The sequence below is a fragment of the Oncorhynchus tshawytscha genome, linkage group LG24 (assembly GCF_018296145.1).
Source record: "Oncorhynchus tshawytscha isolate Ot180627B linkage group LG24, Otsh_v2.0, whole genome shotgun sequence".
Lineage (NCBI taxonomy): Eukaryota > Metazoa > Chordata > Actinopteri > Salmoniformes > Salmonidae > Oncorhynchus > Oncorhynchus tshawytscha.
The window spans coordinates 20,623,437-20,635,732 of record NC_056452.1 but is presented as its reverse complement, the minus strand read 5'-3'; the positions used below and the strand labels follow the sequence as shown (position 1 = coordinate 20,635,732).

General features: G+C 41.1%; 1 protein-coding gene across 2 annotated transcripts in view; it reads right to left on the bottom strand.

Moving 5' to 3' along the window:
* The window catches only part of rnls (renalase, FAD-dependent amine oxidase), a 45,680-nt gene extending 33,498 nt beyond the window's left edge, over window positions 1-12,182 (bottom strand). Inside the window, exons 1-4 of one of the 2 annotated variants that reach the window (XM_024386457.2) lie at window positions 11,738-12,182; window positions 8,656-8,761; window positions 8,232-8,377; window positions 5,082-5,243 (exon numbers count right to left, since the gene is read on the bottom strand). In XM_024386457.2, coding sequence (XP_024242225.1) covers window positions 5,082-5,243; window positions 8,232-8,377; window positions 8,656-8,761; window positions 11,738-11,852 — 529 coding nt within the window. In that variant the 5' untranslated portion in view covers window positions 11,853-12,182. The remainder of the gene's footprint in view (window positions 1-5,081; window positions 5,244-8,231; window positions 8,378-8,655; window positions 8,762-11,737) is intronic. The other variant, XM_024386458.2, reaches the window with a different exon arrangement.
* Window positions 12,183-12,296: the final 114 nt, after the last annotated feature.

The window sequence follows — 12,296 nt, the reverse complement described above, 5'->3', positions numbered from 1 at the left end:
TGCAAAAAAAACAATTCACACGTGCATATAATACACACTTTTACATGTGTGGAATAGTACAAATACGAGTACCCACCAAATGAATATTATTAATATTATTATAGTCACCCACTGACCAGCCGGTCAGCTGTGTCTATAATGAGTGGCCAGAGTGATACCTTCATACATATATGCATTGGAGTGAGGAGCACCCAATTTTTCCAAGTCAGAGGAACGATTCATGAAAACAAATTAAGTAGAAGCAGCTTGTTACATACAGGTAACGTCCCAAATAAAGTGTCTTAAAATAGGGCGTTGGGTCACTATGAGCCGCCAGAACAGATTCAATGCGCAGTGCTTTCCCTAAGCTACGCCCGTCAACTAAACAGCCGATAAGACTTATTGTCAGCCGGCTACTTTTTCCACTTCATAAAAGGTAACTAGGATTATTTTCATTGAAAAGTTTCAATTCGCTAGTCAGAAATGTTTGTATAGCCTTCTCGCTCTAGAATGAACAACATGCATCTTCTAGAGACCAATTGATAGGAAAGGCGCATGTCAGTCACAAAGCAAGCAATGAGAGAAACACTGCTGGTTTGTCAGTCTGCTGTCTATCCAGCCTCTCGGCACCAATGATATTTTTGTGCGATGTGGTTGGCTGCAGTTGAATTTCTTTTCACGGAGGAGGGAAAACATGATGCTTCTTCATCGTCTCCTGTGAGTGAATTTAATGAGAAGTTGAAATGCACTTAATTATTGTTCTGTGGCACATTAATTTATTTTCTTCCGCGTGTTTCATATGAACAATATGCATCTAGCCAGACACGGAGTCGGGCGCATGGGCTATTTATTGACGACAGAACAGCAAGTGTTGACTAGTTCATAAAAGGTGTCGAACTGACTGAATAAAGTAGCTCTCCTATATCCCTTTGCTATTCATAAATCATACAATGTAATTACACTGAGTGTACGAAAAATTAGAAACATCTTCCCAAAATTGAGTTGCACCCCATTTTGCCCTCAGAACAGCCTCAATTCGTAGGGGCATGGATTCTGCAAGGTATTGAAAGCATTTCACAGGGATGCTGGCCCCTGTTGACTCCAATGCCTCCCACAGTTGTGTCAAGTTGGCTGGATGTCCTTAGGGTGGTGGGTCATTATTGATACACATGGGAAACCTTTTAGCGTGAAAAACCCAGCAGCTTTGCAGTTCTTGACACAAACTGGTGCACCTGGCACCTACTACCATACCCCGTTCAAAGGCACTTAAATGTTTTGTCTTGCCCATTCACCATCTGAATGGCACACATACACAATCCATGTCTCAATGCTTAAAAAGCTTTCTTTAACTTGTCTACTCCCCTTAATTTACACTGATTGAAGTGGATTTAACAAGTGACATCAATAAGGGATAATAGCTTTACCTGAATAGTCTATTTCGTGGAAAGAGCAGGTGTTCCTAAAGCTTTGTATATCGCATCGGGACAATGGTATTTTATTAGGATCCCCATTAGCTGTGGTAAAACATGAAATAATACAGAACATTAATAGACAAGAACATATGAAGGACAGAACTACATCAATTTAAAAAAGGCACACGTAGCCTACATATCAATACATGTATACAAACTATCTAGGTGAAATAGGGGAGAGGCGTTGCGCCGCGAGGTGTTGCTATATCGTTTTTTTAAAGACCAGGTTTGCTGTTCATCTGAGCAATATGAGATGGGAACGGAGTTCCATGCAATAATGGCTCTATATAATATTGTACACTTTCTTGAATTTGTTCTGGATTTGGGGACTATGAAAAGACCCCTGGTGGCATGTCTGGTGGGTTAAGTGTGTATTTTCCTAGGATTCGAAGCCCATGTCGAGACTTGCCAGTGACAGCTAAAGTGAATTGTTAGTGTAGCCTAGTGATGGGTTCATTCGGCTCCCTAATTTGCACACGGGTAGGCTACTACTACTTTTTGGCAGTTATCTGCAGATAAATTATGAAAACATTTGATAAAGATGTTGAATCCTCACTGTAGGAACAATAGGGAGTCTCAATCTGGTCCAAAATATGATAAAAGAAAACATTTTGAAGGTTATAAAAGCTAAATGATAGTATTTCTGATATTTATATAGGCCTACTGAGAAGATTAAAGTGTCGACAATGGAGTAGGCAACTACTGCTTTCTGTGTAGCAAAGCCCATGTTTAACACCTGCTTCATTCTTCAAATCATACCTGTAGGTCTATTCGTGGTTACCTGACTGTGCACCCAAACTTTTATACAATCTAATGGGGGATCTGGGGATCCTCCCCCTGAAGTTTAGCCTTTTTATTTTTATTCTACAATTCTAGATTGTTTCTCAACAGTTAATCCATGTTTACTTGACAGAACACAGCTTTTCTTCTTAGGTTTTTGCCACAATAAACAAAATTGAAAGAGTAGACTATCTAGACAAGTATTTCTGATTAGATTACTAATCGACCACCTTCCCCGAAAGTCCCACCCACAGTGATTGATTGACAGGTCCGAAACCCTACCCCCCCAAGCAGTCAAATCGATGGCCCTGAACGAACTTCATTCGAGTCTATGTAAACTGGAAACCACATATCCTGAGGCTGCATTTATTGTAGCTGGGTATTTTAACAAGGCTAATCTGAAAACAAGGCTCCTTAAATTCTATCAGCATATCGATTGTGCAACCAGGGCTGGCAAAACCCTAGATCATTGTTTTTCTAACTTCCACGACGCATATAAGGCCCTCCCCCGCCCTCCTTTCAGAAAAGCTGACCACGACTCAATTTTGTTGCTCCCTGCCTATAGACAGAAACTAAAACAGGAAGCTTCTGCGCTCAGGTCTGTTCAACGCTGGTCCGACCAATTGGATTTCACGCTTCAAGAATGCTTCGATCACGTGGACTGGGATATATTCCGCATTGCGGTGAACAACAACATTGATGTATACGCTGATGAGCGGGTTTATTAGCAAGTGCATCGGCGATGTCGTACCCACAGCGTCTATTAAAACATTCCCAAACTAGATACCGTGAATTGATGGCAGCAGTGGCACAAAACTGAAAGCGTCAACCACTGCTTTTAATCAGGGCAAGGTGACTGGAAACATGACCAAAAACATTCAGTGTAGCTATTCCCTCCACAAGGCAATCAAACAAGCTAAGCGTCAGTATAGAGACAAAGTAGTCGCAATTCAACGGCTCAGACACGAGAGGTATGTGGCAGGGTCTACAGTCAATCACGGACTATAAAAGGAAAACCAGCCACGTCACGGACCAGGATGTCTTGCTCGCAGACAGACTAAACGTCTTTGCTCACTTTGAGGACAACACAGTGCCACACACAGCCCACTACCAAAACCTGCGGGCTCTCCTTCACTGCAGTCGACATGCACAAAACATTTAAACCAAATCAATCCTTATCCCAGTCTGCTGTCCCCACATGCTTCAACCATATCAACTCCACCCTACCTGACACCCTAGACCCACTCCAATTTGCTTACCCACAGACGACGCAATCACACTGCACTAACCCATCTGGACAAGAGGAATACCTATGTGAGAACGCTGTTCATTGACTACAGCTCAGCATTTAACACCATAGTACCCTCCAAACTCGTCATCAAGCTCAAGACCCTGGGTCTCGACCCCGCCCTGTGCAACTGGGTCCTGGACTTCCTGACGGGCCGCCCACAGGTGGTGAGGGTAGGTAACATCTCCACCCCGCTGATCTTTAACACTGGGGTCCCACAAGGGTGCGTTCTCAGCCCTCTCCTGTACTCCCTGTTCACCCACGACAGTGTGACCATGCACGCCTCCAACTCAATCATCAAGTTTGCATACGACACTACAAGGAGGAGGTGAGGGCCCTTAGAGTGCGGTGTCAGGAAAATAACCTCACACTCAACATCAGCAAAACAAAAGGAGATGATCGTGGACTTCAGGAAACAGCAGAGGGAGCATCCCCCCCTATCCACATCGAAAGGACAGTAGGGGAGAGGGTAGAAAGTTTTAAGTTCCTCTGCATTCACATCACGTACAAACTGAAATGGTCCACCCACACAGACAGCGTGGTGAAGAAGGCGCAGCAGCGCCTCTTCAAGCTCAGGAGGCTGAAGAAATTCGGCTTGTCACCAAAAACACAAACTTTTACAGATGCACAATCGAGAGCATCCTGTCGGGCTGTACCACCGCCTGGTACGGAAACTGCTCCGCCCACAACCGTAAGGCTCTCCAGAGGGTAGTGAGGTCTGCACAACACATCACCAGGAGCAAACTACCTGCCCTCCAGGACACCAACACCACCCAATATCACAGAAAGGCCAAAAAGATCATCAAGGACAACAACCACCCGAGCCACTGCCTGTTCACCCCGCTATCATCCAGAAGGCGAGATCAGTACAGGTGCTTCAAAGCAGGGACTGAGAGACTGAAAAACAGCCATCACTAACATTGAGTGGCTGCTGCCAACATACTGACTCAACTCCAGTCAATGAGAAATTGGATGTAATATGTAATAAATGTATCACTAGCCACTTTAAACAATGCCACTTCATATAATGTTTACATACCCTACATTACTCATCTCATATGTATATACTGTACCCTATACCACCTACTGCATCTTGATGTAATGTATCACTAGCCACTTTAAACAATGCCACTTTTATATGTTTACATACCCTACATTACTAATTTCATATGTATATACTGTACTCTATACAATCCACTGCATCTTGCCTATGCTGTTCTGTACCATCACACATTCATATATTTTTATGTACATATACTTATTCATTCCTTTACACTTGTGTGTATAAGGTAGTTGTTGTGAAATTGTTAGGTTCGATTACTCGTTGAAAATTACTGCATTGTCGGAACTAAAAGCACAAGCATTTCTCTACACTCGCATTAACATCTGACAAACGTGTATGTGACAATTTTTTTTTTTTTTACCTCAGATGGGTTTTTTTTACCCCCCCCCAGCATACATTGGCCCTCAAATCTGAAGCTGTGTAGCTCTGGTAGAAGTATCATAACAAACCATGCATACAGTATGTGTGTTTCGGTGATGGTAGGTAGATCAGTACTCACAGGAGCCCACGTCTCCTTGCAGCTGTAGGATCTGCGGTACTGGCATAGTGAGGACCACGGAGTCAAACTGCTCCGGGGCCCCGCCCTTCCGACACACCTCCCAGATGGCACCCTTCTGGTAGATGTGGGTAACGTGGTGGTCAAAGAACACCTCTGCCCCTGCTTGGGTGCAGAGACACAGAGTTGGCATTGTTGCAGTGAAAGACAGGGACAGGTGGAGGAAGAAAAGGAAAGAGAGTCAGTGAGGAAGAAATGTCAAATATTGAGAAGACTGTTTGATTGTGCCCCACTGGGGAAATGATTAAAACTTTGTGGTTAATAATACATACATCTTGGATATGGTTACATACACTCTCTGGCACACATGGTGATGCCAAGAGAGTTCTAGAAAGGCATGCTACCTCACTTCATTCCATTCCCAAATTACAGATAATGAGGAGAAAAATGCAGGAAGAGATTGTGAATTAGAGAAAAGATGCACAACTCCTCTCCCTGAGGACGCAGAGTTGTACATTCCAGAATTAGACTACAGTATAAAGAAACACTTTTTCCTCTTTAAAGATCAAGAACAAGGTTAGGAGCGTCATAAAGGTCCAGAAAAAATATATAGATAGAACCCTCAACCTTTTTTTTTGTGGAGACTGGAGATAAAATAACAGTTGTTGCCAAAGGGTTGTTATTTGATCTGCTAATAGTGTACCATTAGGTTTTGTCCTATTAGTTGATTACTCTACTGATTAATCAGATGTGGAGGTAGTATTTCAGGCCTCTATTCATCATTCATACAGTGCCTTGCGAAAGTATTCGGCCCCCTTGAACTTTGCGACCTTTTGCCACATTTCAGGCTTCAAACATAAAGATATAAAACTGTATTTTTTTTGTGAAGAATCAACAACAAGTGGGACACAATCATGAAGTGGAACGACATTGGATATTTCAAACTTTTTTAACAAATCAAAAACTGAAAAATTGGGCGTGCAAAATTATTCAGCCCCCTTAAGTTAATACTTTGTAGCGCCACCTTTTGCTGCGATTACAGCTGTAAGTCGCTTGGGGTATGTCTATCAGTTTTGCACATCGAGAGACTGACATTTTTTCCCATTCCTCCTTGCAAAACAGCTCGAGCTCAGTGAGGTTGGATGGAGAGCATTTGTGAACAGCAGTTTTCAGTTCTTTCCACAGATTCTCGATTGGATTCAGGTCTGGACTTTGACTTGGCCATTCTAACACCTGGATATGTTTATTTTTGAACCATTACATTGTAGATTTTGCTTTATGTTTTGGATAATTGTCTTGTTGGAAGACAAATCTTCCCAGTCTCAGGTCTTTTGCAGACTCCATCAGGTTTTCTTGCAGAATGGTCCTGTATTTGGCTCCATCCATCTTCCCATCAATTTTAACCATCTTCCCTGTCCCTGCTGAAGAAAAGCAGGCCCAAACCATGATGCTGCCACCACCATGTTTGACAGTGGGGACGGTGTGTTCAGGGTAATGAGCTGTGTTGCTTTTACGCCAAACATAACGTTTTGCATTGTTGCCAAAAAGTTCAATTTTGGTTTCATCTGACCAGAGCACCTTCTTCCACATGTTTGGTGTGTCTCCCAGGTGGCTTGTGGCAAACTTTAAATGACACTTTTTATGGATATCTTTAAGAAATGGCTTTCTTCTTGCCACTCTTCCATAAAGGCCAGATTTGTGCAATATACGACTGATTGTTGTCCTATGGACAGAGTCTCCCACCTCAGCTGTAGATCTCTGCAGTTCATCCAGAGTGATCATGGGCCTCTTGGCTGCATCTCTGATCAGTCTTCTCCTTGTATGAGCTGAAAGTTTAGAGGGACGGCCAGGTCTTGGTAGATTTGCAGTGGTCTGATACTCCTTCCATTTCAATATTATCGCTTGCACAGTGCTCCTTGGGATGTTTAAAGCTTGGGAAATCTTTTTGTATCCAAATCCGGCTTTAAACTTCTTCACAACAGTATCTCGGACCTGCCTGGTGTGTTCCTTGTTCTTCATGATGCTCTCTGCGCTTTTAACGGACCTCTGAGACTATCACAGTGCAGGTGCATTTATACGGAGACTTGATTACACACAGGTGGATTGTATTTATCATCATTAGTCATTTAGGTCAACATTGGATCATTCAGAGATCCTCACTGAACTTCTGGAGAGAGTTTGCTGCACTGAAAGTAAAGGGGCTGAATAATTTTGCACGCCCAATTTTTCAGTTTTTGATTTGTTAAAAAAGTTTGAAATATCCAATAAATGTCGTTCCACTTCATGATTGTGTCCCACTTGTTGTTGATTCTTCACAAAAAAATAGTTTTATATCTTTATGTTTGAAGCCTGAAATGTGGCAAAAGGTGGCAAAGTTCAAGGGGGCCGAATACTTTCGCAAGGCACTGTAACTCATTCTAAAAGGCCTGGAGTGGGTAATACTGTAGATAGCCCTACTTTGTTGGCCTGCTAACAACTTGCGACCCACGACCTCTTATAACATTCCATGGCTTTGTCCTAGCGTGACACTCTGCTGTCTTTGAATTTCAATGACATTATTTGTTATCACTTTTTAAAATCTTGTATGACATTCACCTTGATTTACTGAAATAGACACTTCAGTAGGGGTGAATCCGGGTTAATGACCTAATCATTACTGACCAAGTTAAAGGCAATATTTGGATTAACTGATTCATCTTTTTTCAGAACTTGTTGTCAACAAAAAGCATTAGCTAATCAATCAGTTTGATTAATGGATTCGTCTTTACAGCCCTAGTTTTGAAGTCAAAGCAACATCCTGCAATGTCCCTGCTTGATATCTAGTTGGGCTAGGCCTTCATTAACTCGACTCAGTAAGGTTTAGACACAATATAAATCACCCTGTGAAATCTGGCCAGACTCCCTCCTCGCCCTTTAGGAACTTGGACAAATAAATGAAAGCTGAATGTGGGAGTGGGAGGACATGAACCTCAGGACATGAGCTTCTTGCAAAATATTTGTTTCATTAAGAAGAGAAGGAAAACATCTGTGAAATACTCAACAGAAAACGACGCAAGTAAATCATTTCTCTAACAAGGTCCTTGTCGAAGATATTTGAGACTGACATAACGTGTGCTCTTCAAATACAAGGTAAAAGGGTAGGAGACGGGCTACCTGACTGCTTAAGGAAATGTTTGACGATGGCGGACACTCCTGTTGGACTGACATAGTTTTTATGGCCTCCGTCCTTCATCACCTCCCCTTCCACAGAGGAAACCAGAGGCTTCAGAACACCATGGGCCAGCAGCTCTTCATAGAAGCTGAAACACAATGGGATGAAGATGAGAACCATCTTGGAACACAAAGGATAACTTGCTCAAAGGTAACAAAACAAACAGACACCAACGGATGGACACATTTGTTGCGTCCCCTAACAAGTATCAGTGGTCAAATGTAAAAAATATATTTTAAAAAAAAACTGATTATGCTAGTAATATACTGCCATAATTGTTATGGTGCTGTGGGTAATAGGTAGACCCTAAAACAACAGATTTGAGAAGTTTGGGACATGATATGCATTGATTGTGGAATACAGTACTTTTGATGCATTTTGGCGTAGTATGTCGTGGCAGTAATGTACTGTGCACCAAGATCAACTATACAGGAGGCATCAGACGGACTTCTGCTGGTGGACATCCTTCCTCCTGCAACACAGAAACTATGTATAAACAAAAACATTTAAATGATATTTACTCAAATTACATATCAATAGACTGACTGGAAAATTAGACCAATTATAATAGTTTACTGATGAGATTTCATGAGTTTTGTTGAAAACATTCACATCAACTCAAACAAAACATCTGTATGTGGGGCTATGACTGTCACAGGAAGGTCAACAGCAGCAAATGTATAGATAGATAACTTTATTGGTCAATTGTACACAAGGTCCAACTGAAATTTGACTTCTGCTTTTAACCCAAAGCCTCCGACACACACACACACACACACACACACACACACACATACACACACACACACACACACACACACACACACACGGGTGCGGGGGCTGCCACACTGGATGCCCAGGGAGCTGTTGTTGTGGGGGGTTAAGTGCCTTGCTCAAGGGAAACAACGACAGGCAATGGCAACCCCCCGGTTGCTGACTAGCCTCTCTAATCGCTACGCTACCTGCCGTTTAGGGTTATATAACATATACATTAGGGTCAAATATTATATCTTTCTAAAAAACCAACATTCTCGGGTACAGCTTCTAGCCCCAAGCCATTAGATTGCTAAATAATCAGTTAATGGTTTTATTTGTATTTTATTTAACTAGTGCATATCAGTTAAGAACAAATTCTTATTTACAATGATGGCCTACAATAGTACCCAAACTATCTGCACTCACTAGACTGTATATACAAACCATACAGCTGCAGATAGTCTATTGGTAAATAGCCCACCCATTTTCACCTACCTCATCCCCATACTGTTTTTATTTATTTACTTTTCTGCTCTTTTGCACACCAATATCTCTACCTGTACATGACCATCTGATCATTTATCACTCCAGTGTTAATCTGCAAAATTGTAATTATTCGCCTACCTCCTCATGCCTTTTGCACACATTGTATATAGACTCCCCCCTTTGTTTTCTACTGTGTTATTGACTTGTTAATTGTTTATTCCATGTGTAACTCTGTGTTGTCTGCTCACACTGCTATGCTTTATCTTGGCCAGGTCGCAGTTGCAAATGAGAACTTGTTCTCAACTAGCCTACCTGGTTAAATAAAGGTGAAATAAAAAATAAAAATATACACACACGCACTAGACTGTATATACACACACTCACTAGACTGCATACACACACACACTCACTAGACTGTATATACAAACCATATACACACACTCACTAGGCTGTATATAAACCATATACACACACACTCACTAGACTGCAAATACAAATCATATACACACACACTCACTAGACTGCAAATACAAACCATATACACACACACACACACACACTAGACTGCAAATACAAACCATACACACACACACACACACTAGACTGCAAATACAAACCATACACACACTCACTAGACTGCATATACAAACCATATACACACACTCACTAGACTGCATATACAAACCAAACCATATACAAACCATACACACACTCACTAGACTAGACACACACATATAGACATATAAACCATACACACACACACTCACTAGACTGCAATCCATACAACTCACTAGACTGCATATACAACACACACACTCACTAGACTGCATATACAATCCACACACACACACACACTCACTCACTAGACTGCATATACACAATCCATACACACACACACTCACTAGACTGCATATACAAACCATACACACACACTCACTAGACTGCATATACAAACCATATACACACACTCACGCAAAACACTACATTGACAATCCCACACACATTACTACATATGCACACACCAACACAAAACATGCACACACACATAATTTGCTGCTGCTACTCTGTTCTTTATTGAACTCTTATCTATCCTGATGCCTAGTCACTTTACCCTGCCTTCATGTACATATCTACCCCAAATACCTTATTATTATCTATCCTGATGCCTAGTCACTTTACCCTGCCTTCATGTACATATCTACCCCAAATACCTCATACCTCTGCACATGGTTGATTTTGACAAAAAAAAAATTAGACAAAAATAGGTTTTAAACTCCATCAGTGGCTTGACAACTCCGTCACTGATGGCTAACCCTTAAGATCGTTTTTTTGGTCAATATCTGAAGAAATATTTTAATCACTGTTCTGCAACAGATCTGTGGTGGAAAAAGTACCCAACTGTCATACTTGAGAAAAAGTAAAAATACCTTAATAGAAAGTGATTCAAGTAAAAGTCACCCAGTAAAATATTACTTGAGTAAAAGTCTAAAAGTCTTTGGTTTTAAATATACTTAAGTTTCAGAAGTAAATGTAATTGCTAAAATATACTTAAGTATCAAAAGTAAGTGTGTAAATAATTTGAAATTGCATTTATTAAAACAAACCAGAAGGCACAATTCTCTTGTTTGTTCATTTACGGATAGCCAATGGCACACATAATTTACAAACGAAGCATGCGTGTTTACTGAGTCTGCCAGATGAGAGACAGTAGGGATGACCAGGGATATTCTCATGATAAGTGCGTGAATTTGACCATTTTCCTGTTCTGCTAAGCATTCACAATGTAATGTAATGAGTACTGTTGGGTGTAAGGAAAAATCAGTGGTGTAAAGTACATAAGTAAAAATACTTTCAAGTACTACTTGTGGTCGTTTTTTTTGTATCTGTACATTACTTTACTATTTTGATTTTGAACTTTTACTTCACTACATTCCTAAATAAAATAATGTACTTTTTGCGCTACGCCACTGAATTTGACCCTCTCATTTGTACTGTTCTCTATAGAATAAGCACCCAGCCGGCATTGTAATTATATAATTTTGTATGGCAACTTGCATCTGGCCAACACACTGTACATTCTGTGCATTGCAACATTGTGACACTCATTATTGCCTCGTGTAGCTGTATGCTACGCTTCTGCTTCGTATACATTGTATCTAAATAAGTCAAAATGTAAGAACTTTGTCGGCAACTGACACAAACTTACCTGCTCCTCGCGATTTATCCCAGACAACAATAACTTTGTTTGGCATTTCTCTTCGCAGAAGACAAGCGCATAAACTGCCTGTCAAACCTGCACCAACTATAAGAACTCGAGACATTATCACCTGAAATATAAACTATTTTCTTTGACAATGTTTGACCGCACCAAGCTTATTTGCGCGTGTTTGGTAACGCTGCAGATTTCACCTCTATCCTATAATTGTAAACCTGAATGGCTGTTGGCCGACCAAAATGTTCCCTTGGTTGTATGCAAGGAGAAACAGTTTATTGAAAGAAAATAAACAAACCACTTCGATCCATTACAAAATCGCACTGAAAACGTTATTGTTACATCTATATGACTGACTAATTAGGCTACTAATCACCCATTGTGGTTGATACAAGCCTTTCACCAAATCGGCAATAAAACCAGCAGGATGTGTAATCATTACACCGGACACATGCAAAACGCAACGAAAACTAGCGTTTATATTGGACAGGTTCAGGAAATAGGGTGGGACCTAACCGAAACTGTCCAATAGAAACGCTTATTTTCGTTACAA